Source organism: Gavia stellata, chromosome 37, assembly GCF_030936135.1.
Source record: "Gavia stellata isolate bGavSte3 chromosome 37, bGavSte3.hap2, whole genome shotgun sequence".
Taxonomy (NCBI): Eukaryota; Metazoa; Chordata; class Aves; order Gaviiformes; family Gaviidae; genus Gavia; species Gavia stellata.
Genome location: NC_082630.1, coordinates 137,937 through 164,710, shown reverse-complemented (window position 1 = coordinate 164,710; position 26,774 = coordinate 137,937). Strand labels below are relative to the sequence as shown.

The following is a 26,774-nucleotide window of genomic DNA, read 5'->3' as shown; positions in this document are numbered from 1 at the left end:
ATCGGGAGTGAAGTTGAGCCCGGGAAGAAGGGAGGGGTGGGGGGAAGGTGGGTTTTTTTTTTTTATAAGATTTGGTTTTATTTCTCATTATCCTCCTCTGATTTTGATTGGTAATAAATTAAACTAATTTCCCCAAGTTAAGTCTATTTTGCCCATGATGGTAATTGGTGAGTGATCTCCCTATGTCCTTGTCTCGACCTAAGAGCCTTTCGTCATATTTTTCTCTCTCCTGTCCAGCTGAGGAAGGGTTGTGAGTGAGCGGCTGTCCGACTGGGACTAAACCATGACAAGCTTGCAGTGCTATTGCTCCAGTGTCAGACTGTCTTAAGCAGCGTTCATCTGGTGTCCTTAAAATGTCCTTGTGCCTTGGAAGGTTTTGTTGGTCCCTCTCCTCATGCAGGTTTGGAAAGGAGAAGAAATCTTACAGAACAGAGCGCAGACAGTGAAGAATTTTGCTCTGAACTGCTGGGAAGGAACGGGGGAAATCTTGTACAAAATAGTTGGCTGTTGCGGGGCCTGAGTTGATTGCACAGGGTTGTGAAGTCTGCAGACAGAACCAGACGCGTGCGCTTAGGTGCTCCCAAACTCAAAGAACCTCCAGCTCCATCTTGGGGAAAAGGCGGTTGCAATCACACACTGATGAGACCAATGTTCCTGGGTTTCGTAAGTTTGTCCAATGTTCCCTGTCCAAGCTTACTTGCGAACAATGAAATAACTTTATTATTTCCAGCTGTAACAGCCAAATCATATGCTGATTGTCCTTTCGCGTTCTTCTTTTTTGTGCTTGCATTGCAGCTGTAAATAAAGAACAGATTGTTTTAAGCTACTTAAATTCATTCCAAGTTGCTGGAATTAGCGAAGTGGCTTCTAGGTAAATGTTGATGCAGAGTAACTTCAGAATTTCCAGATGCCTCTTCCTGCAGGGCCACATCTGTGAGATAAGAGCGCTGAGCCTCGGGCAGACTCTGGCCCTCCAGTACTGCCAACTAGATCTGTGCAAGCAGGCGGTGGGAAGCCTGTAGCTGAGCTAGAGGCCCAGCGGCAGTACTTACCGTAACAGGACTCGGACGCACTCCTCTCCCTCCGCTCCAAGCAGAACTGCCTCATGCAGAGCAGTGTTGTTGTGCCTGCACAGGAGGAATGGTCAGTGTACTAAGGAAACTGTCCTGGTACATGGAGAAGTGGTCTAGCAAATTAAACTAAGGTAAATGAATAGGAGGATATAGAATACACTAGGAGTCGCAGTGGGTTTGGGGTTTTTTTTTTTTTTTGTAGGCTTTAGTGTGGTTTATCATATTAAGTTGAAGTGGATGGGGGAAGGAGTTGAATAGAACAGCAGCTTTTTTTAAAAGCTAACAGAAATTATGAGAAATCTTCAAAGCTGGCAACTGAAAGAAGGACTGAATACTATTATCTTTGCTCAGTCGCAGGTTGTTTTTTTTTTTTAAATCTGGCTTTGAAAGGAGCTCCTCGACTACAGATTTGTGGAGGAGGGGTGGGAGGTTAATCCTCTAAAATTGGAGCACAAGTGGTTTTTTTGGTAAAACTTCAAAAGATCCGAGGCAGAGGATCGGTGCTCACTTACAGTCCTGACTGCTGGTCAATGTCAGCACCTTTCTGCACGAGGAGGGAGATTGCTTCCGTGTGCTTGTTAAGGACAGCAACTGTGAGAGCAGGTCGGTCCTCGTCCGTGATGCAGTTTGGGTCAGCTCCCTAGAACGTGCAGGAGAGGGAAGGTGAGCTGTTTAAAAGCCATCAAGATTCTTTGGCTTCCTTCTTGCTTTAATATTATGCCAATTTAAGTTGGCAAATGGACTTTATGCTCAAGACAGAGAAATGTTCAAATTGTGTGGTATTGTTTCTTCATGTTTCTTCTGAAAATGTCTGTTGTCTCCTAGCTCAAAGCCAGAGTGAATGTATATAACAAGAGCAGACAAACTAGATCCCGCAGTCAGGATGGACCTTACATGCAGCAAAAAGGTAGAGGTTATGCTTGCTTTTGCTATACAGAGGACTTGACCCTAAACTATATAATTAATGTATTTTTCTGTATGGCCTCGACAAAATGCAGAGGAGAATGCCTTGCACACCCACCAAATAGAACATATATGGGGAGAACATATATAAATGTAAAATAGACCATTTCTTCTCTGAAATGCTTTTTCAATCTGAAGACGGTCAGTTGTATTGCAAGGATCTTGCCTCCTAGGCATAAAGTTGAAGTCATGTACCAGGCTAATCATCAGGGATTAAATGGTCAAAGAGTTGGAAGGGGCAACTTCAGCAAGCAATGACTTACTTCACTGAGCAATTGTTCTACCAAGGTGATTCTTCCTTTCCCATTCGGACCCAGTTCGTCCAGTAGTTTTCTGGACTCTGGCTGTGGAAATAGAGAAAAGAGATAGTAACATTTCATGTAGTGAAAATGCAACTGGGTGGGCCGTATTCTTCCTTTAAGTAAAGGTGGAAAATGCACACAGTGGCATGAATGCAGCGTAGCTGAGCCTCAGTATTACTAATCCATGACCCTTCTGTGGGAACGTCTTTCTGAATCCGAGCAAGTGGGGGATAACCCAGGCTAACACCTCACTATTGAGGTCTTGATTCAGCAAATGTATCTGCAAATGATTAGCTTTACATCAATGCAGCTCTCCAGGGCTGTGCAAAGATCTGCTCACCACAGTAAAATTAAACATGGGCACGAGTTCTTTACTATAGCATTAAAGTTTGAAGCTTCCAGAACTTGAAGTATTTTACTTAAAAAAGGAATATGTTTTGCCTCACAGAAGTTAGTTTACTAAATCTTAAAACAACAAAGAAACAACAAAAGCTAAACCCTTTTCTTTTTATTTCTTCCCAGCCTTCCACCTCCTTCCTCTCCCCTTTTGAACACCCAATCACTTGACCAAGCATTTTTATCTCTGGACTCATCACAAAGCTCTGTATCTTCTTCCACCTGTTGAGTTGGCTAACTGATCCAAGCTCAGATTAATGCACGTTCCCCTTTTGAAATTTTCCATGCCATTATTGACAATCCATTTAGTAGGCAGGGCTTCCAGGATATTTGGTCTCTAGCGGCAATAAAGCCTTGCTTCTTGCATTAAGCTAGCCCTCAGGCTGGCTGACATCTCAGCTTGATGGGAAAACTGAGTTGACTTAAAAGCTTGTGTAGATCATCTTCCCCTGTCTAGTTCACAGTCTGACGGTGCCGACAGCAGTCCTAGGGTATGTCCTATGGAGTCAAACCAAATAGTAAGGGTCAAGGGAAGACCATAATGTCTCCATCTGATGTTGCTTCTGAGAAAAAACTGTAACGAAATCAGTCTGCAACAGTCTTTAGGGCTAATGCTGGGGCAGTAAAACAGAATGGGTCCAAAAATGTGAGCAACAATCTAATTAAGCTCTTAGTAGCAACAATGTTTGTGGTTTTTTCCAGTTCTGTAACAAACGTCAGGTACCAATTTTCAGGTTTTATATTAAGTTGGACTTTTGTCCCCTTTCCTTCCCCCCAGCCCAATCAGTGTTAAAAGCTTTCTATTTTTACCCTTGGATGCCCTCCTTCGTGTTAGTGCTGCTCTATAGGTAGTTTTTCCTGTACTAGCAGAAGATACGTACGGGGAGCTTATCTTCTTTTTCTGTAAGTGTTCTTGACTTTGTTCTCTTTAATTTGCCTCTTGAATGGAAAAGATCATGATCTTCTTTGTCTGCCAGAAAGGGAAACAAGTGTTAATTCAAAGCAAAGTCAGTATCCTAACAAGAACTTGGGGGAGAGATCTGGAAATAATTTATCCACAGAAATATTTTATTTTGTGTTGAAATGAAAGCAATATTTATCAGTTTTCTACAAGAGAAAGTGATGAAATATTAGTTGCAGATCAGACTGGTTTTAACAAAAGGTTTACACTCAGGCAGACTTAAAAACTTGCTATTTTGAAATGAAGATTCAATTAAATGTGGAGTTTGCAGGGTTTGAGTCTTTTTTTAACTAACTGCAGCTATTCACAGGCTTGACTCGGATTCATTAATTGTTTTGACCAAAAACCTTACAATTTTCCAATGCTGTTTAGCTCCCAAATACTTAAGAACAAGACTAGAGGACCTTGAGTAGATATGTACGTCCATTATTTTTAAGAGACGTAATCTGCCAATGTGCAGGAGGGCTGATGAGGAAATCAGGCAGCATGTGGGGACCCATTGAGTTCGTGCTACTAGAGTGCCTGGAATCACAGTCACATTATTGACACTCCAGAAAACCAGCTCCTAGTGCTGTGGCTGCCGCTTGCCAAGTCTCAGATTAGAAGCACAAACTGGCCAAAACTTACATGTAAATTGAGGTATGTCAAATCATACTATAGGAATTTCTGAATTCTAATGCTGACTTTACAGCTACTTGATTGAACGAAAACCTAAGTCCAATATGAGATGCCTAAAATGCTGAGCTGTTACCGACACCAGCGGGAGATGCAAGTTAAGCTTCTCTGAAAACTAGGTCTAGAATGAATGTATTTCATCACTTCTTTGCCAAATGTGCCGAAGCTGAAGTCCCTGGCACAGCTCAAAAGTAGAGATAATACTGACTTTTACAGCTCCTGTTGTAAAAGCTCCTGTTGCAAAGCATCTGAACTTTTATCACTATAATAAAGACACTGCTATGAGCTGTGGTGGCAGTTTACTGGCCCCTCCAGCTGTCCTCTAGGGATGAAGCATTCCCATGAGCTTTTGACAGAGTCTGCACATTGCTTAAATGTCAACTCAGCCACATTTTGAGACTTAAAGATCAACTTAAGTAGGCGCAGAATGTGCCAGTATATTCGTTTCCCTATCTCGGTGTCTAACCTTCCAAGCACTACTTCTGTATTCTTGACTCCTATATTTATGGTCTATCATAAAGACAGAGGGGAAAAAAAAAATCTCACCAAAACTAGTCTGACTGCCATCCTGCCCACCTCCGACTTCTGTTAGAGTGTTCGGGTAATGACTGCTGAACTTCACTGATTTATTAATATGAATATCCTGTAGAATCATCAAATGCAGACGGTTAATCAGATTATCATGTAATGCTGTTATAATCTTAGTAGCACAAAACAGCGGTGTTGCATATGAAAAAATAGATGTGCTTTTAATATCAGTCTCAAATTAGCACAAGACAAATTATTATTTATAATTGAACTCTGGAGGCAAAATAATGTAGCATTTTTTTCTAAACCTTGTGTTAGGTATTTGTTTTGATGTAAAATAAAAAGTGACACAACCTCACTTAATGAAATGAAGATTCTCGCCCAAATGGAAATGTGTCTACCCCTTGAGAGATCGGATTAACTCCTCACTTGTGAAATGCTGTGATACCCCATTTCAGGCACCGCTTGGCAAGGTAAGCTTTTAAAGATTCTACGCAAGAGATACAGTCTGAATTTTGGATCTTTGAAATGGTAGATTTTCATCTTTGAAAAGCTGGAAATGAATATGTGGGTCGTTTTTGGAACACGGTAATTCTGGAGGTAGGGATTTTGAATGTTTGAATACAGTTAACAGGAGCTCTGGCAAACGTTATCTCCAAACTATTGAAAATTACTAAGCTTGTTTCTTAAGAGCACAATATGCTGACTGAAGAGAAGGAGGCTCTAAGATAAGAGCTAAGGGGTGCTAGTGTGATCAAACAACATCAGCTGAAAGAAGAATGTTAATATTAATAGCAAACTAATGAAATGCAAGATGATAGCAACATAACCATGAAGTCTGGCTTAATCAGATAAAGATACCTGTTCGACCAGCTCCAACAGAAAAATAAAAAGATTATTTTCTCTGAAGTGATGAGTTAACACCCTCTGAACAAAAGAATTTCTTGTTTAGACCTGAATTTAAAACATATCAGCGTTACGCTGACTGGTCTAGTAACAGCTTTAGACCAGCTGCCTATCAACGGGCCTCATCCCCTGAACTGACCTTGTTAATAGCAAGAGCGTAATTCAGTGTAATAGTGACTTCATAGTCCTCCTCACAGATGGTAGCGGAATTAATCTAGAGGGAAAGAGCAGCCATTAGTATCTCTTACAAAAAGTACATAGAAATAGTTTTAGGAAAAAGTCTTGCCAATGATGTTTATTATGGAGCCAGTACACAAAATCACACGCGTGGCCTTTGCCTACTTGTGATATTGTACCAACACTTCCCCTCTAACTCAGCAAGGGGCAGGTGGTATTTTGAGTAACTGGGAATATCAGAATGACTGAAATGCCAAATGCATCCAAAAGATGTAACAATGCTATGTTTCATGAAAGTTCAGTCGTTCTCCACCCAGATTTTGCAGCCGCATGAAAGGCTGTGCTGTGCTTAGGACTCCCCACTCCAGGAGAACTGGCTGCTGCTTTAGTTGTACCAGTCTGTAGAAGCACAGTGTGTAGTAAAACAGGGACACCATTCTGTATCAGTTCATTGAGACAGTAGTGCTGGCGAGAAGACTATTGAAGGTATACATAAATAAGCGCACAGGGGATTATAAAGAAGTGGAATGAAGCTGGCAAGGTTGTATTGCAGCAGGTTGAGAATTTCGAGATAAGGTTGATTATATTTCTAATCCACACGAAAACTAAAAAAGCAGCATTAAACGCAGATGGCTGGCATCTAGTTTGAATCACTTCTGTTACTTTTTGGGGCAGTGGTTTCAAGACAATAGGATGACAAAAGGCCAAGTAGCAGCAAGAATAGCCTCTCTAGGCAATTTAATATTTTTCAGGCATATGTTTTTGAATCCTCTAGCAAAGGAAACAAGTTGCAGTGGACCCATACTTCATCTCCACCAAGCAGATCTCTTTTATATTTATACCTGTACTATTTTATATTTATACTTATACTACAGCTTCTGAACATACTGGTGGACCCAATAGGTCTCAGTGGGTATAGAATTCAGATGCAAAGTATCTGGTGGAGCGTCATACCTCCCAAAAGTGTAATCTGCCAAATGACGATTAGATTTCTGACCCCCAGTATTCATGAACTTTTCTGTAGTTGTTTCTATGTGTAGAAGTGGGGTTTTTTGACTGGCCTGTCACATCGGTCAGGACAGGCTAAGAAGTAGTGAGCTTGAACTGTAACAAGGGGACTTAGGTCAGACACTGGGAAAGAGCTTCCCGGTAGCTCTGCCAGTTCAAGGAGCTCCCCACCCTACTTCTGCCCGCATCCCGCTTCCAGCTGCTGACTGCCAACCTACTTTTGTACTAGCACTGATGCCCTTTTTTTCCCTCCAGAGCTATTTTTAGCCTGGGTCAGTCACTGATCCAGTCCACAGGACGCCGCCACAAGCAGTTGTGCTGGCAGCACCTAGGAAGCAGTGTGAGGGGATGCGACTCCTTAACCCAGCGGGGCTGCCAAAGAAAGCAATAGAGTACCGCAGCTGAACAGCAAGGATAATTGAGTGCAGAAATGGACTGCCTGGGGCAATTGTGAAATCTCCATTGTTGGTGAGTTTGAAAAGCTTCAAGGCAAACATCTGTCAGGAACAGTTGAGGCAGAGTTGATCCTCCCTCAGGACAGGGACCAAATGATCTCTCAGTCATACCAGCCCTACCTTCCAGGACTCTTTAGGAAGAATCTCCAGCTTCCACCTTCTTCCTATCACCCCTTTAATCATTTTAATGCGGTTTGGTGACATCCTGAAGACTACATCTCCAGTAAGAAAAGCAATACGCTGTTCCTATAATACTGGTATAGTTTATACCAGGAGTAGACTATGTAGCCAAAGAGAATTGCTGCTATCTGCTGGTATAATCCAGCCCGGAGCAGAGGCAAGCATAGCACTACATCTCATTTCTAGCAGGGCTTATTTAACTGACCAACTACAGAGATGTCAGTGATCTCTGGTGGAAAAGGACCTGGGGATGTTGATCGACAGCTGGCTAAATGTGAGCCAGCAGTGTGCCCAGGTGGCCAAGAAGGCCAACGGCATCCTGGCCTGTAGCAGAAACAGTGTGGCCAGCAGGACTAGGGAAGTGATTGTCCCCCTGTACTCAGCGCTGGTGAGGCTGCACCTCGAGTACTGTGTTCAGTTTTGGGCCCCTCACTCCAAGAAGGACATTGAGGTGCTGGAGCGTGTCCAGAGAAGGGCGACGAAGCTGGTGGGGGGTCTGGAGCACAAATCTGATGAGGAGCGGCTGAGGGAACTGGGGTTGTTCAGTCTGGAGAAGAGGAGGCTGAGGGGAGACCTCATCGCTCTCTACAGCTACCTGAAAGGGGGTTGTGGGGAGGTGGGTGCTGGTCTCTTCTCCCAAGTGACAAGTGATAGGACAAGAGGAAATGGCCTTAAGTTGTGCCAGGGGAGGTTTAGATTGGATATTGGGAGAAACCTCTCACGGAAAGGCTTGTCAGACATTGGAACAGGCTGCCCAGGGAGGTGGTTGAGTCACCATCCCTGGCGGTCCATAAAGACGTGTGGATGAGGCGCTTTGGGACATGGTTTAGTGGTGGACTTAGCAGGGTTAGGTTTATGGTTGGACTTGATGATCTTAAAGGTCTTTTCCAACCTAAATGATTATATGATTCTTTTTTTTTTCTTGATTGCCTGCTGTGGGATACTATAAAAGCAGCTGAGCGAGGGCTTTCTGGCTTCTATCACTTCTCTTATAGCTGTGAGGTGAGAAAAGAATAGAAACTGCCATAGGAAAGAAAGTGGAAAAAAATCTTCAGTAAAAGACTGAGCAAAAAATGGAACGAAAAAACCAAACCAAAACAAATCACACACACAAACAGGTCAAGGTATAAAGAAAAGGGAGACATTTCTTTTTCCAGTGTTTATCTAGCAGCCACAATAATCCTTTCATGAGGCTGCATAGAAAGATACTACTCACAAGCTCCTTCCTACCTTTCCCATTCGAGGTTCTCCAATCAGTGCTCTGAATTCAAGGTTGTTCTGAGCATAGCTTCTAAGATGAGCGCAGACATGATCCAGCTGTTTTCTCCAGTAACCTGTTCAGAGAGAGTTAAGCAGGAGAAAAATCCCTGAAATTGTGATTAATGTTTCTTCTACTCCTGTGATGGATGATTTAAAAGATAGCATATAGTCACTGAGACAAAAACAATTTGAATTTTTCTTTAGAAAATTCATCTGATCAAGAAAAGGAGAAGCAAGTTATACCCTAAAAAAAGGTGAAATCCTTTCTTATCCATAGGTTATAATTCATTCTTAGGGCACCTCTATTCACAACAAAACCATGTCTTGGAAATGTCCTTTGCAATCAAAACTGGCCCCGTGTGAAGGAGAATCTCACACTATTCCAGATTATTAGGAAAAAAAAAAGTACACTATTACAACTAAGCAATTGTGCATTATTGAACTGAGTTTTACTTGATTTGAGACCACTGACAGGTAGAAACAAGGCAAATCTGAAAACTGCAGATGTAGTAACTCAACCTACGCAGCATCCTGGTCTGTGTAAATTCTTCCCCAAATAAATGTCTTTCAATTATATATGGGAGAGCATATTAAAAGCTTAAGCATTCCTGCTCTTTTGCCCGTCAGGATCTCTGGGAGAGAGTCAGCATTCCTTTATGCTGGTACAGGGCATGAAACATGCGGGGCTGAATGCGTCTGGATTCAAAATTCATCTTAAGCCATTTAGAGTTTCCAAGTATTTCCGAAGCAATGTTCTGTTTTCAAGCAAGAAAGTAACTAAAGGACTTGTTCTCATTCTTAAGTGATTGTTATCAAGATCTGGCTAATTTTATTTTTGAGCATACTTACAGGAAGTACAGAGTATTATTTATTTTGTTGTTAATAAATTGTGTAGGCTTGGTAACCTTGTTTAACTTACACAATGAAGTAGCTCTGACCTTATCCTTCCCTTCACGTTAAGTGAAGCTCAAAGCAGTTAAAAGAAGCCAAGTCAGAAGAAAAGCGCTCCTCTGACTTTTATAAGGAAAGGCAAGTGCACAAGGATTTTTGTGCTTGGAAAACTCTTCCAAGATCAAACTGGTAGAAACTATGACAAACTAAAACAGCAAGTCTTATTTCTTAGGCAGCTTTAAAGGAATGTAAAAAGAAGGATCCACAGAGCAACATAAATTGTTCTCTGCCACGGTCTCAGGTGCAAAAACTAACACAAGTTGAAAACAGTAATTAAAAAATCTAAGCTAGACTACTACTCGGTGAGTGATTCCTCCACAGAAGTCGGTATTATTTGCAATAAACTGGTTCATAACTAGCCTAGATCCCCAGATTTTATTTCAAAAAATCCAGATGGCCAGGAACATATTCTTGCATGTTTGACGTTTTATTACATCTAAAAGAATTTTTGGCAGCACTGATGGAATACTTGAATTCATGCTGTCAGTAGTTGATTACACCTATATCACACTGATTTACTGTTTGTTACAGTATAAAAGAGGAGGCTTCTTTGTAAAGTTTACCCGGTAAATGACTTGGCTCCTGTTCAAAACAGGCTGAAAGTACAGCAAAAAAAGAAATATAGTACACATCAGAGGATTAGTGTTTTGGTACTGCTGTTATTTCCCCCATCCTAACTGTTTTTTTTAATCTTCACAAAATAAAAGGTAAGTTAATGGCTGATAGGTCAAGAAATTAAAAAAAAAAAACCCAAACACCCCACCTTATTTAATCACTTGTATTTAAAAACTTTAATGTCAAACGTCTGATACTATTTGAATTGAAGAAATAGTGGACATATTTGGAGTATATAAACAAGATTTTCCTGGGTGATGGCATATGGTCTTGTTGATACACGTAGTTTCAAGCCATATATACAGCTCAGCATCAAGGAAAGGGAACAGCATGAAAGACTTGACTGTAGCAGACGCTTATTGATTTATAGAATGAAATACGTTCCTCAGTCCTTGGCAGGGTCTAAAGGAGAATATATTACACAGTGCAACTTCAACAGTTACCTCTGCTAAATGGATAAAAATTAACATAGTTCAAAAGCAGTTCAGAATTTCTTCCCAGCCTTTCCCAGTGAAAGGAGTTCTCACTCACAAGTCAAGAGCTGTACTTCTGATAGAAATATATGAATGTTCAGGGCTACTTTTTTTTTTTTTTTCCCTCTCAGCACTATTCCAGGGCAATCCTTTATTATCTCTGACTAAATTAAGCACCCTGACATGTTGAGTCAAGTGTTGTAATTCCTACAGTGATGTCTAAGAGAACACGCCACATTTCAGAGCAAAAGAGTAGGAAAACAGATTTCCCTACTGATAATTTTAAAAATAAAAGTGCATCATGTTTCGGGACATGGTTTAGTGGGCATGGTGGTGTTGGGTTGATGGTTGGACTTGATGATCTTACAGGTCTTTTCCAACCTTAGTGATTCTGTGTTCATCTGGATATTTATACACGGAGTCAAAACCAGGGAATTCTAACATTCATTAGCCACTTTTTCTACCCAATAGATCAATAACTCCGATAATGGCCTGAGGGGTTGACCCTCTGATTGAAGAAAAGAGGTAGAGATGGGAAAGTGGATCAAAAAAAGTAACCATGGTTTGATGCTGTAGTGATTTATAATTAACTTATTCTCTGGACTACTCCACAGCTGGACTGCCCTGTGAGATTAAAGACAATTTTGCGAATTGGGCCATTTATTAGGTCCCTAATTAATACTGATGGACTGTCTTCAAGGGTTTGGGATCTGGAAAGCTGAAGTGGGAGTTTTCCCAGGATAGTAAAACTAAAATCTCTAAAAATTGCAAACTTTTTAATGACAGCAAACAGTCAAGTGATTCCACAAAGAACTAACTGACCAAACCAGGGACTGCGAAACAAAATCGTTTGCAGTACTGATACAGTAGTCTGTGCATGGACAGTCGCTGCAATGAGCGATGTAGGTGTACTGATACTTTTGCGGGGCTGGAAGATGGGGCCTACAGAGCTCTCAAGGTTTCTACCAACCCTATTTTTTGTAATCCTGTTAAGAATCCCTTTCTCAGGTTTAGTTTCCTTTGCTTCTGAAACTTCTATAATTTATACCACAACAGCACCCCAAACAAGTTCTTCACGTAGACAAGCCTCATCATATTTTTCGGGAGCTACGATCCCCTGTGTCTCAGGGTTTTGTTTAACAACACTCCCAGCAGGCGCTACCGGAGCCTCACGTTGCAGGGGGTGCTGGGAGGGGGGGTGGTTGTTCAGTGATTTCCAATTCAAATATAGGACACCTGCCCCTGGTCTTGTAGGATCTGAGGAGATCAAACTACTAGCAAATTAGTAAGGCTGCACAGGGGTCAGCAACCACACTTTTGATATTGCTGATAGGCTTTCTTTTAGCTATCAATGGAGATCAGTGATCTGAATTCTAAGGCACTGCATTTACAAGTGACTGGTGGGAAGACAGACTTGTAAAGAGATAAATCAGTGTCCTATTGATGCCACATTCCATAGACTATAATCTTTGCAAGAAAAAGCAAGGTCATACATTGCAGCTGTGTTTAAAAAACATAAAACTCCAACCTTTTCCAGGGCTAATGGCTGTCAGGAGAGGCTTATGATCACTCATCTTTTCCAGCTTTTCTTTTTGTGAAATCAGCTCAAGCTCCTTCTTTTCCAACAGTTTGCTAGATGGGTAAAAAAGTCCAATGGTTTGGGTTCCTTTATCTTCTCTTTCTTTTAGTTCTGCCCTTGATTTGGGCAAGGAAATAGGAAGAGGCTGCCAGGCAACTTGAGCTTGAAATCGTTTGGTCTGTGGGGAGTGGAGGGGAAGGAAAAGTGTAAGTAATATAATTAGATACAATTGAATGGTTTACAAGCAGAAATTAACTGGAACACTATACAAAATTGTAAAGGAATGAGAAAGCTAGCGGGAAGATTCAGTAACGATTCTTGATTTTAATTACCAGTCTGTCGCAATGAAGTAACTTATCACAAATACTCAAGCAAAAGCAAAACTCTTCGTAATTGCCAGCAGAACGACACGTATGCTTTTGTAGGACAAAAGCTGGCCTTGCTAAGTATTATGGTCTTTCTTAAAACAGAGTTTTCAAAGCACTGTTACATATGCATGAAAGAATACCTTGTATCAGCAGGACACAAATAATTCGCAAGTAATAAGATAAAAGTATGTAAAGAGCTAAGACTTTTGAAAAGCTGATTGTTTCTCACTGTTCTACTTAGAATAAGGCTGGATTAAGGCCTTTGGCTAAGGCTGCTTTTCAGCAGAAAGCAGCTCTCAGAATAAACGTATCCTCGGTTTTGCCCTCAGCGTGCTCACGGATCACAACGCTGTCTTGAAGAGGAAATGAATGGAGTTGTGCCGATCTATCCCTGCAGTGGACTAGCCTTTTAGCTGTGTTCAAGCCCAGCTTTGTAATACTGTGTGTCTTTCTTACCTCAGAAAACCCCAGTGAGTCCTCAACATCCATGAGACTGCCGTGCTGAGAACCCACCCTCGATGGGGGCTCTATGTAAACACCGCAGGACCCACAGAAGCGAGCGTATGGACGGTTGCTTGTACCACACTTGAAACAAGTAAAGTAGGATGGAGGAGGTCCAGGCTGGAAAGTTGAATGAAACACTTGTCGCTACAGAAACATATGATGCGTGGTTCAGGAAAGATAAAAGCAGTGACATAAATTAAAAGGAAGAAAAGTAGCACTACCTAAAGCTATTAGATTGGAAATATTAACCAGGATACCAGACTGCTGACACACTGGGAGATGCAAGACAGTAAATCTTCAGGTAGCTCAGCACTGTGCTATGGAGGCAAACATTTTTTCAGGCAGATCTAGCATTTTGGTACGTTGTTTTTTAACATACACTTTCAAAAATATTTCTTTTCTTTGGCAAAGCCCTGTTATTACTGGCGTGTGCTCTGATACTGAATATATTGACTGCAATTCTTTCCTGTTCAATTCTAACATGACGCCCAAGTCCCCTGGTACAGTACAGGACCAATGGTTATGTATGCATATAGGGGAGTCTTTAAAATTTTATGTGGGCTCAGCTCATAGAAAAAAAATAATTCTCCCCAAGTGTTATCTTAGCTTGAAACACTATACTTATAAAAATACTTGCCAGAGGAAATCGTTTACGTTGACTGTACTGTGCAAAAGCTCTACTGAGCAGCAGCTAAGAGAAAGTACTTGTCTTCAGTTAATAAGGCCTTCAGCCAAAAAAAATAATTGCATGCATCATCTCATCTCTGGTGATTACCCGTATAGGTGATCACAGCCCGGAGTAGATATGGGAAAGCTTGCATTAGGTTAGCCTATGCTTTAACCTTTGATGGAGAAGTTACTTTGGCAGAGTACACAGCTATTACATCTCAACTGATGCAATGAGCGGAGGATGCTCAGTGACCCATGGTAATTTGTTTACATCTCTAAACCCTTAAGTCACTGACTGACATGGGGTCAGGATGCCATCTAAGCCTTTAATTTTTCTTTATATAATCCTACGTGCTCTAAGCAAGTATTTTGATAATAATAAGCTATGTGTTAACTGACAAGAGTTTTGCAAAGATAGGTTTGAAATTGCTGCAGGTCACAGATGAGCAAAACCAGATTTGTCAACACAAACACCGAGAGGCACGTGCCTTGGCTCCACACCAGTCACAGAAACGGGCATCACATTGGTTAACACGATTGCATTTTGAGCACGAAACTGTCTTCCTTTGCTGGCTGGGATAAAGTGGGGGGGTGTCTCCTCCAAACATGGGCTAATAAAACAAAAAAAGCATTAGGGAGAAAATACTTCTTATGAAGCAAAGTTCACAAGCTAAATAAGGTGAAAGAGGAAAGCAAGCTACTTTGATAACATAAAGTAATATTCAGCCTAAAAGAATTATTTCAACTTAGAATAAGCAACAGATTGACTTGGCTCTAACCTGTTATTTTCATTCCAAAACCACAGTAAAGTGTGGCATTAATTAATTTTTAAATATTTTTAGCAGAACTGAGCGGCAAAAAAATTTATTTCCTTATCAATCGTGTCCTTTTACACTGAGTATTTATTAATATGGCCCCAGGTATAAGTACACTTAAAGTTAAGAGGGAAGTTTCTCTGCTGATAAACTTATATCTCCAAATCCAGAACACAACAGCTATTTTTCTTTGTACCTTTCTCTGTAGTAGTGTGGCAGGGAGAGTGTGTTTGGATAATGAGTTTTCTCTCAGTTTGATATTTGTTACATAAATAGTTTTTTGCACTTTTACCTCATACAAGTTATATATTACCTAGCTTTCCTACTACAACTAACTTATATGGGTATGCAAAAGAAAACAGATTTTTCAGCTGAAACTTCTAGAGGTTGATTATAGATCCTAGTTAGGATAAACAGGTCTTCAAATGTTTTGTTAGGTTTTGCCTCAGGCCTTATGCAGTTTGTTTTCTCTGCAAGTCAGGAATATGGATAAGGAACAGAACCCGAGGAAAATTATTTTGATTACAGACACCACAACAGCAAGAAAGCAAACACAAAATAGCCCTATTTTCAGCTGTGGCCTCATTGCAATTTGAATGGTGTAACTTGGGGGTTCGTTTGGAAGGCAAAATTTACAAGAGCACAAGTTTAAACATGTTCTAAATCTAAATTATTTAATAACCATTAATAGTAATATCAGCATTATTGCTAATTATTAATTATTCAGGAATTACTATTGTTATCACTAATTAATCACTATTATTTGTGAAATTTCTGATTACTATTAATAATAATTCAGTAAGCATTAAACTTTCTCTCTTGGCTACTACAGGTCTCACCATTCGAGTCATATGCCTAACTACATATGCAGGTACATATTAATATCTACATTCAGTGAAGGTGAAGTTTATCTTAGGTAAGTACAGATTCCTACTGAAATTCACTTTGAAGTGACACCTCAGTGGCTATACAAGAGACCTTTGTCTCTAGCTACTAACAGCTTTAGAACTCAGGATGTTGCCAATGTAATCAGAAGATTTTAACTTGCAAATCATTATTCTCTCACTTCTGTATTTATCACAACCTGGAGAAGTGAAATGTACCTTAAGGTTTTCACACAAGACTCTCCTCTTCAGAAGTGAAAGTAAAATTCTTCTAAGGAACCAAATGAGCAAGCTAAATGGGGAGTTGAAACAGAGAGCAATTTTCAGGGGAACATTTGTTGTTGCTTTTCTCACCTCTGTGCAGAGTCACAGCCAAATACGAGCATAGTAGCTCTATGCACGTAGGGGAAGCAGCAAACGGAGATAAGAAAAATAATGTAAAAGAATATTTTATTTTCACAAAATAATTGAAATCGACGAGAATGATCTTCCTCATGTATATACTCAAGTTTTCTATTGCAATTGAAAGTAATCTGAACACAAAAAAGACTCTCTTGGAACTAAGACTACCTGTTTTCTAAAAGCCTTCCGAGCTTTCACAATGGCATTTGCAGTCCTGACCTCCACAGCTTGAAGGTATACGATACGCTTATGTTTAGCTGGACATTTGTGATGGAGCATCTGTGGGAGTACTAGGCTTGAATATGGCACAGGGCAGGGATTCTCGGCTTTTGTAACACAGGCACACAGGGGTATGACTTCAGTTTTCCAAAGAAAAAGAATGTTACGCTTTGATTTGATTAACCCTAGTGTGATTGATGCAAGGAGCCTTACCGTCTGTATTTCAGGCAGTTTGCTTTCACAAGTCACACAGTGTTTATGGTGAAGAGGATTTCCTGTGCCACACGCCTGACAAATTACTTTACCCTTTTAAATAGAGAAAGAATATATTTCACATGGTATTTGAAAACCGTGAACAACAACAATAAGAAGAGGACTTGATCTTACAAAGTGCTGTGGTTATTCAGCCCTGCAGATAGAAGAGATCCTTGAAGTCTGTGCTGTGGGCTTCAGACTTCAGTAAGGCCATTTTGCCTAGTCATCACAAACCTACATATCTTGGTGACAATTTTTTTTAAACTATGGTACGGTTCCCTCAGGAGATCCAGCATCAATACCTCCAGATCTTTTTATGTATTACTGTCAGTTTGCTTAGTCACTGCACTCACACAAAACAGATAGTCCAGTATCTGCAAGGAAAATTAATAATAATAATATACCATGAGGGTGCCCTAAAGGATCTTAGCATGGTCACTATCAACAAGTGAGTTTCCACCAGGACTAAGAATAAGGAGTCTGATATTTTGATTGTTGGCACCAATTCGTTCAGGTTTGTCTTTGCATCTACATGAAGGTTGTCAGTAAACATTAAATTTGGGCCAATGTCTATAATCTACTTTGACATCAAGCTGGTAACTGCCTCAGATTATGAATCTCCTTCTTTATCTGACAGTCTTCAGTCAATAGTTTCCTTTCAGCACCTTTCTCTTTCCAAAAATGTTCCCTTGCAGTTATCACAGAGCCACAGAATGGTTGAGGTTGGAAGGGACCTCTGGAGGTCCAAACCTGCCCTGCTCAAGCAGGACCACACAGAGCAAGTTGACCAGGACCATGTCCAGATGGCTTTTGAATATCTCCAAGTATGGAGGCTCCACAACCTCTCTAGGCAATCTGTGCAGCTGCTCAGTCACCCTTGCAGGAAAAAAGTGTTTCCTGATGTTCAGAGAGAACCTCCTGTTTTTCAGTTTGTGCCCATTGCCTCTGGTCCTGGCACTGGGCACCACTGAAAACAGCCTGGCTCTGTCTTCTTTACACCCTCCCTTCAGATTTTTATATACATTGATGAGATTCCCGCAAGCCTTCTCTTCCCTAGACTAAACAGTCCCAGCTCTCCCAGTCTTTCCTCCAGAAGCTCCAGTTCCTTAATCATCTTAGTGGCTCTTTGTTGGGCTTTCTCTAGTATGTCCATGTCTCTCTTGTACTGGGGAGCCCAGAACTGGACACTGTACTCCAGATAAAGCCTCACCAGTGCTGAATACAGGGGAAGGATCACCTCCAGTTACCTGCTGGCACCACACTTCCTAAATGCAGCCCAGGATATCATTAGACTTCTTCAAGCAGATCCCTGAAAAGGCCAAAGTCTGCTCTCCTAAAGTCCAGGGCCGTGATGTTGCTTTTTGCCCCAGCTCCTTCCTCTCAGGGTCCTGAACTCCACCATCTCATGGTCATTGCAGCCAAGGCTGTCTTTGACCTTCATGTCCCCAAGAAGCCCTTCCTTCTCTGTAAGTATGAGACCCAGCAGAGCGCCCTTCCTCAATGGCTCCTCTGTCACTTGTATCAAGCAGTTGTCATCAGTGCTTTCCAGGAACCTCTGGATTGCTTATGCCCTGCTGCGTTGTTCCTCCAGCAGATATCAGGGTGCTTAAAGTCCCCCATGAGAACCAGGACCTGCAAATGCGGGCCTACTTCTAGCTGTCTGTAGAAGGCCTCATCCACTGGTTCTTCGTGGCGGGGTGGTCTACAGCAGACACCCACTACGATGTCACCCATACAGTCATGAGAGCCATCCTTCCACATCTCTGTGGTCCCATCAAGATCATAATGCTGCAACTGCACACAGACCTCTAATTCCTTGAGTTTACTCCCCACACTGCTTGCATTAGTGTACAGGCGCTTCAGAGAGGGACCCCAGCATGCTGATTTCACAGAAAGCATCTGGGGGGGTTTTCCCCATCATGCTGCCTTACTGGCACTTCCTTGCTTACGTGCAAATGCTTGAGGCGACCTCACGTAAGCCCTGTTTTGTTGATTAAGTGTTCCCTTTCATCCACATCACCCACGGCCCTTTGCTTGTCAGCCCTGTCCATCACTCCCTCACAGGGCTGGTGGTAACCCTCCCTCCCCTGTCATTTCTTGTTTAAAACCTTTCTTCCTAGCCCAGCCCTCCTGCTGGCAAAGATACCTTTGCCCTGTGAGGTGGATCCCATCTCTCCTAAGGAGATGTTGATGCTCAAACAGGGTCCCACTATCATAGAAGCCAAAACCTTGTTGCCGACACCAGCTCTGCAAACAGTTGTGGACATGCAGTATCAGCCCTCTCCTCCTCACACCCTTTCCCCTGACGGGGGGGATCGAGGAGGGCCCCTGCTTGGGTCCCCATACCCCTGGGTAGGGAGAATTTTGTAGGGCAAATCTTGTCTAATTAAGACCACCAGCACTTTTGGATCACTGATCAAGACTGTGCTCTAACATTTTGGGCATATACCCACTGCCCCAGTTCTTCCAGCCCATCTGTGCTAAGCTCTTACAATCAAATGAGGTAAGCAGAATAATGAGGACATATTTAATAAACTGAAAATGCTTAGTAATACTAAGGCCATAAATCATAGAATATCTCTCTACAGAACAGAAGTGGATGCATTCCTGTCATTCAGACTGCTACATCATGTGCTCTTCAGCATGCCTTCCTGAGCTTATGTGGTTTACCTTTAATGATTATTTCTATTCAAGGCGTTTTTAATCCTACTAACTCTTAAAGCTGTCATAATGTAATTACCCAAGCCCAAGTTGGATCAAAATATTTGTAATGAAGTCATCCGCTAGAAAAATGCATGCCAGGAGGTAAATTGCTATTTTGTTATGTTTATTCTCAAGTACCTTTATGCAATTGTTGGTTTGGGGCTGGAGCTGCGGAGCTATTGGCGACTCACATACAATGCAAGAGGGTGTATTCATTGGCACAAGATGTCTGCATTCAAGACATGGTGCCATCTGAAGAAAAAAACCACATCACAGTGTGTTAAGGACCATAATGAGATCATTAACGTTATCATGAGATTTTCAGTATTTTCCTCGTTCGAGCCTACATCAGCAGCAAGTCACTGGAAACATAGCAACTGACAGCAACAGATGCTGATATTGATCCATAAAGATCAAAGGCTATTGAGAATATATGAAGACAAGTGGAAAGAGAATGCTTTACTGACTAAAGCATTCTTTAGTCAGTGAATGCTTTAGTGACTGACTAAAGCAGTCATAAAAATATGCCAGAAAGGTACTAAGTTAATTTTCAGTAAATTTAAAATGCTACTATAAAATGTATGCAGGTAGTTCAAATCCTCCTAATTATTAACCTAATCTAAAGAGATGCTGAATATTCTCAGTCATCACTTGAAACTAGAGCATTGCCCCAGACAAGACAACATTCTGATGATACAGGGGAAAAAAAAAACCAACCCACCCTTGACTGGTTAGATTAGGTTATTATCTCTTGGGAAGAGTTTAGAGAAGATAGTTACAGGCATCACTGTAAAATCTTGGTGCTCTTACATATGCCCACACGTGCCACTGTTTAAGGTTTCAGGCATATCAGATGGATCTTCTACAGCTATGACATAGGCACTAGTTACTAACCAACTAACAGCCCTAGTTAGCACTGGAATAAGATGCATATGCAGGTCCTGAAGGTGCGGTGGTGGTTGTTGCATGATGATGAGGAATCTGAATTTGGTGATGTTTCCCAGCACAAGTGAGTAAAACACAATTTACTTTTTCATTATCCTTATTAAGATATATGGCACTTGAAGCAATCTATGGTTCATTTTGCCCATCATTTAAGAATTACATCGGGTCCACTGCTAAAGGGGTTGAACAAAATGAAACAATCAGAACAGAGCTTCCCAAATGAAAGCGTGACTAAAAAATGGTTTTGCCAGCATTGAATGTGTAATGTGCTGAGGAAGTTTGTTTCTCCAAAGAGGATTTGTTGATTGTTACGATGTTTTGCTGACCTGTGCTCCTTCAGGGGGTGGGAAGCGGCGTACTGGCACGGGTGGGATAGGAGATCCGCATTCCTGACAGAAGTGAGCCAAGGGGTCAGACAGGCGAGGTGCAGAACAGCGTGCACATCTGAAAATAAGTGCAAACTGGCTGAGCTTGTTTTGGTGTTGTAGTGCTGCATAATAATGATCAATCTGGAACCTGCTGTGACAGGACTTAGGCCACTGATTTCTCAGTTGTGGTTTCCAAGCTATGGTGGTCCACCACACCATGCCCCAGCGCCCACAATACGAGGTTCTGAATGCTAAGCAGCTTTGCAGGGTTGAAACTCTCTGGCTGCTATGGAGTTTCATACTTTCTTCCTCACCATGTGAGGTAAACAAGTCTCCTGACACGCCATCTGTATCAGGCCTCACTGCTGCAACATGGGGAACCACTGGTGTAGATCACATAACCCTTTCAATATTGGTAAGCACTAATGTTCTGTGAGACTACTCCAGTGAGCAGTTTTCACCTACAGCAGGGAGGGCTGTACTCTAATTTGCAAAGACAGCTTTTCCTCTGATCCTACAGGTGTTAGGAATTTTTTTAAAGGATACTAAGATAGTTGATTACTGTGTATGGTGAGATGCAAATAAAACATATAGTTATATGCAAGAGAAAGAATTTTCAAAGCCCTACCTAGATCACATTCTCCAGTTACGAGCCAGTGTCTGTTGTTGCTTTCCTTGTTTTTATAGAGCCCCACAGTACTATCAACTTGGTTGCAAAAGGCAATTGCTCAGTTACTTTCCAAGGACAAATACGTGAAAAGAAGAAGTCACTTACTTGAGGAAATCTGTTTCCCTCTGGATCCTTGCCACCTGTGTGCTTGCTAAGCTTTTCCGACTAGTCACTGCAGAAGAGCTAGCAAACTGAGATAAAGGTAATTTTTTAGCCTTAGTAAGTGAGTATTTGCAAAATGCATATAAGAGTAGCAAAATCAGCTAAAGATGTCACTTGAGACAAACTGCTCTGAAATCCATTGCTTTAAGGAATATCTACTACCCTTGATTCCCCCATTAGCTGCATTAAGGACCCACAGCTTCTTCCAATAAAAATAAATCAATGATGTCTTGCTATTTACTTCCAAGACAGCATTACTGAATATCAAGTTTTAAATATCAACTTGCCAACTTATAGCAATAATTATTTGCTAATTGCAGATTCAGTAATGTATTAGAAGATAATTAGTAGGAATGCAGGCATTGTTAATTTGCTTTGACTGGTTTTGTCCTTACTGATAACTGTGTACTGCTTTGGGCAGTCCTATTCCAGTGTGTTATTACCAGTAAAATTAAATTAATACTGTATAATACAGCCAAAGGCATTAATTTCTGAGAGATTATATGAGAATGATCACAAATATTCAGGTCTTTATTTTTTTAGAGCTCAGTTCTGATGACAGCCTTTGACAGTTTTCCTCAACACCCCTTTGCGTACCTGTAATGACTCTATTGGTAGGGCTGAGATGGATTCCTCTCTGTACTCTGTTGTTTCCAAATGACTGGCAAGGAGCTGTGGTCCTTGCAGGGACCTGTGAGCAGTCTTGCTTTCTGTTTCCAAGTCTAAAATTACAATCCTGTTATTCCACTGTCATTCACTTCATGCAGTTAACATATATCTTAACCTGAATATTACATACTCTCGTTTTTAAATTCCAATAGCTAAGCATATTTAAAAATTTATTTGACATCCAGATTTTGGGTTCAAATAAACTGCATGGAATTACAGGAAATTAAACTAGAAGAAACCTCATTCCTCTCTGAAAGAGATGACTTTTGTATTTTTCTCTATTTACGGTTTTCTTCCTCCCTGAATGCTCAAAAACCCCCCAATGAGTAAACATTAATATGATTCCCTGCTCTTAAACAGTCCCATTGCCATTACCATGGAGTAACAGGCTTCACCTGTAGAGAAAATCTGGGTCAAGCTTTCATTTCTGCTTTGTGTACTTATTTTGGAATCTTACTGCAAGCAAACATCAGTAAACAACTCGGTAAAGGATTTGCAATCCCATAAATTCAACAGCATTTTCTGGCACAAAGGGAAATATAGACTGGGCCTTGTTACGTTGCTCAGAAATGAATGACTTTTTAATATGGGCCTTGTTACGTTGCTCAGAAATGAATGACTTTTTAATATGTTTTAAGAGGTAATGTGATACGTATGGAAGTTAACGTTTGTTCTCTGTTTGCAGCATTGAGCAATTGAAATTGGAATTCCCAGAGGACATTCTGTCTTCTGAGATCATTTTGAAATTACCCATGTTTTACCAACGATGTAAGAGGAAAACCTTACACTGCCTATCTTCAGTTAAGACAGAAGTCTATTTCAGTCTTATGAAGTAATACTATACCTCGAAAATCTTGGGGTGCTTCACTCCAGGCAGGCTTGATGTCCACATTCACTCCATTCTTCTTTGGTTCTGTAGTAAACATCCTACCTTCCCTCTCCTAAAAAGTAATTCCATTTGAATTCCAAATGAAATATTTGGGTTTGCTCTACTCCTCTCTTGCTATAGTTATTTGTTATGATTTTAAAAGTACATGCTTATTTTCAATGCAAGCATTTGAAAATCTTAAATGATAAACGTATTTTAAAAATATTTGACCTGAACTGGTAATGAAAGACCAGTGAAAAAGAAAAACAAAATTGTCCCCTTGAAATTTTAGTATCACAAAAAGGACTGAGGCAGCAAAGATGGGCAAATAGAGGTAATAAAATACATCAAAAGTATAGGCAATAAAGGTTTAATCTCTAAGTAATACCACACATACAACATTTTATATTCAGACAAGGACTTAAATTGGCTAAAACTTGCCTGTGTGGCGATTTCTTTTAGGAAATTCTTGTCATTGTCTTCAACAGAGAAGAGGATGTTTGGTTGCTTGTACTCTACCAGAAATACCTTTGTTACAACTGTACTCTCCCTGCAGTCCCTGAAAAGCAATGTTCATAAAGCTATAGACATGCCACAAACCCCTGTGCAGCAAAAAATAAATCACTGATGAACACGGCTCATTTCCTGGTACATCTCTTCCAAGCTTGCGAGTCATTATTTCAGTTAATAAGTATAATCCTGGGCAATACTCTCAGTAACTACTGCCTTGTTTTGTTCTTTTTTAAAATATATTTTCAGTTTAAAATGTGCACACTAAGAAGTTGCCAATAAAATGTATGAATATTTTAATCCCTCAACATCTTTTACATGTAAAAGTACTCTTGATACTCCTGTATCTGCTTTCTGGGGTAACTACTGTTTGCCAGCATTGCAGAAAAGAGAGGCGAGCAAGACTTTTCTTCCATTCATAATGCCATATTCATTTTCCCAGTCAAGCAGCAGGTAGCATCCTATTCATTTGATATAACAACTGTCATGCTTTACCGTTTATTAAATTACAGGAGTAACATTAAAATGGCTGTAAATGACCAAACTATTCATTTGGGATTTATTGTCATTCTAGAGCATCTATTTAGCCCACCTGAAAACGTCTTAATAAAAACATACTGTAAACAAGTGCTAATCCAGCTAGCGATATCAGAAAATACACAGAGGCCAAGGTTTGTGTTGTTATATTCTAGCGCAGACAGAAGCAAAGGCTACCTGCGGGTGCTAATAGTGGGGAAGCACAAATCCCCAACTGGAGTGGGAGTTTCTGCTCCCTGGGAAATAAAGAATAATACAACAGGGCACGGACAGAGAAGGCACGTGTCCTCCCTCTGTTTCTAAGCGTGAAGTCAGTGGCTGTGCAGCAAAATCCAGTTTTCTTTCTATGTATTGTCTTTTTACTTTACCCTTCTACTTTACCCTTGGACTTAAGCTGTGAGGTTTAGCATTCTGTGCTCCTTCAGGAGAAACTAAGCAGATTCCTGGGAAGACCAACTTCTCTAAATCTGCCGAATCGCTGGATGACCCCAGAAAACACCGTACTAGTTCCTCTGGCATTTTCTATCATCACACTCAAAAGGATGAGCTCGAGGTAGAGTATATTTTATTAGTTTCTCACCCACGGCCTCTACGGATCATCAGCCTACATCCACAGCCCAGGAGATAAACACCCGAGAGATAATCCATCCGCACAAACATTTGACGGTTAAAAAGTGTCATGGGAAAGTGAAGTCAATGCAACCCACGAAGCTCACTTAGATTGCAGACCAGCTGGGGAAAGGGGCAGCTCTCATTTGCGAGGTACAGAGTGCTTTAAACAGCGTGGCTCCAAGCCACGACCAGGATATCTGTCTCTTGTCAAAATACGACTGAAATAAAACAGGATACTTACTTTGTAACTGCCAGTGCCTTGACCATTATTTTCCCAACTGGTAACACGATAGGACCCTTATACTTAAAAGTGTTACGCTCTCCATAGCCAGGTTTCCTAATGAGTTCTGGTTTACTTCCATCTAAAGTGTAATAAATGGAGACCTCAGGTGTATCTGAAAGGCACAGAGAAAGTAATTAGCCAAACTGTACTCAACCTGTGAAAAACAAGCTCTACGCTTCCAAGTACTCACCTCTGTGCTTGCTTTTTCTCACATAAACAAAATAAAACAGTTCCATAAATGACTGAATGTTTGGGACCGAAACTGTTTCTCCCATGAAAAATTAAGTTACTCAACAAACACAACTTCACAATAAGCAGTATTTCTCTTCATAAAGTAGCTGTGCAACGGTTTTGTATGAAAACACTGCAACAGCTTGTCTGTTCTAATGACAGAAAAGATATTTTCTCCCATGGTGAAAGTTGGCATTTCAAAAACTGTGAGGAAAACCTTTGAGGTGAGCCTGGCACATGATACTTTCAAGCACTGGTTTTGCAGTCAAAGTGAAATGCAACAGCTTAAGAGCTTGATCTTGGAAGCAATTAAGACTGCTAACATATATGAAATAACTCATGTTGATAATATTGTTTGAATGCATAAAATTAAGTGCAAGTATATTTGGTGTATCAAAACATGTTGGTTAATTTTATAAGAAGTTGCTTAAGGAAGTAAGCACTCATAAAAATCATAATTAAATGCAAACAAAAGTATGGAGGCTAAAAGTTTCAAATGAACACGTAAGAAAAGGTTTTACATAGAGTGAAGGCTCTTATTCGTACCTGATTTTATTTCTACGAGAGTATTTGTGTCTATTTCATGTTTAGCCTTCCCTGGAAGGGGGATGCGGAGGGGTATGACCTGAGGAACTGAGACAGAGCCAGCTGTCATTTTTCTCAGCAGTGATCCTTAAAAAAGAAAAACAAAAAGACAGACAGTAATTTTTCTAAACAGAAGACGCACTGAGAAAGACAGTCTTTTAATGCGATTCCTTGTCTTCGTTTGTTTCTCTTAAAAGAAAGAACACCGGATTCTTTAAACTGTTAGTTCTCATCAATGTTTGCATGATTTGCACGTTGAAAAGGAGCAAGATCCTAACGACCATCATACTTCCGACTTATTCTCCCGTTTCAGATCTGTGAGCAAAGCTTGAGATGAGCACTGTCGCTTTCATTTCACTTTGGCCTCCCTTGCTCCAGTCTGATTTCCACGTATTCAAGTGAAACAGCTTCAGCATCATGCATCAGTGATATGTGGTAAGAGTGAGCGACAGCGAATTATCTCGACCCTAATCATGGCAGGTGTGGTGTCATTTTCTCTGCAGGAAGAACCAGCCTCTTGTTTCATCGTGGCCACCTGAATATATATACAAGGTGTCCTGAAAAGGACTAAAGCAAGACAGCTATTCCTAAAGCTTATCTCAGCTATTGTATGCATTAAGAATATACCTATAGAACAGGTTCCAAACATGATTTATCATAATTTACATAGTCATTATCATGTCACACAATTTGAGAGTGAAAAATTGCATTTGGATACGATAACATTTTACAGTACAAAAAGATGTACGCCAGATCTGGGGAATTGATACTCAGGGCCAGGAAACATGTCTACACTAGAAGGATTTGGTTTGGTTTGGTTTTGTAACCAACCCTTCAACCCTCCAGAAACGTCTCTCACGCTACTCGTCAACGCAGACAGTAATGATTCAGCACCAGAGGTGTTTGTTAGTCCACGCTCTCACTGGGGCTACGAGGGACGCCACAGCGCTGCAGCTGCCCATCTCCTTGGCTGGGTTGCCCGAAACAGCGGTTAAGGAGCGCGGGCAGTTCTC

At 40.9% G+C, this 26,774-nt stretch overlaps 1 protein-coding gene across 1 annotated transcript; it reads right to left on the bottom strand.

Moving 5' to 3' along the window:
• Window positions 1-629: 629 nt before the first annotated feature.
• DZANK1 (double zinc ribbon and ankyrin repeat domains 1) lies at window positions 630-25,831 on the bottom strand. Its single transcript, XM_059832947.1, has 20 exons — window positions 25,723-25,831; window positions 24,904-25,057; window positions 23,445-23,562; window positions 22,980-23,076; window positions 22,064-22,188; window positions 21,410-21,495; window positions 20,593-20,710; window positions 19,460-19,573; window positions 16,577-16,669; window positions 14,532-14,654; window positions 13,327-13,491; window positions 12,452-12,680; window positions 8,855-8,958; window positions 5,944-6,018; window positions 4,917-5,013; window positions 3,616-3,704; window positions 2,300-2,380; window positions 1,586-1,713; window positions 1,053-1,127; window positions 630-795 (listed from the first exon to the last, which is right to left on the bottom strand). The coding sequence occupies exons 1-20, from the start codon at window positions 25,829-25,831 to the stop codon at window positions 630-632; spliced, it is 2,346 nt and encodes a 781-aa protein (XP_059688930.1).
• Window positions 25,832-26,774: the final 943 nt, after the last annotated feature.

Bases quoted from the DNA above. Each gene is read 5' to 3' on its own strand.
- DZANK1 (XM_059832947.1), bottom strand. From the start codon at position 25,831: ATGACAGCTGGCTCTGTCTCAGTTCCTCAGGTCATACCCCTCCGCATC. The intron at 23,077-23,444 runs GCAAGTTTTAGC...ATTACTTTTTAG, and splicing joins TAAAAGAAATCGCCACACAG to GAGAGGGAAGGTAGGATGTT. The intron at 20,711-21,409 runs GTAAGTGACTTC...ACTTATTTTCAG, and splicing joins AGGGAAACAGATTTCCTCAA to ATGTGCACGCTGTTCTGCAC.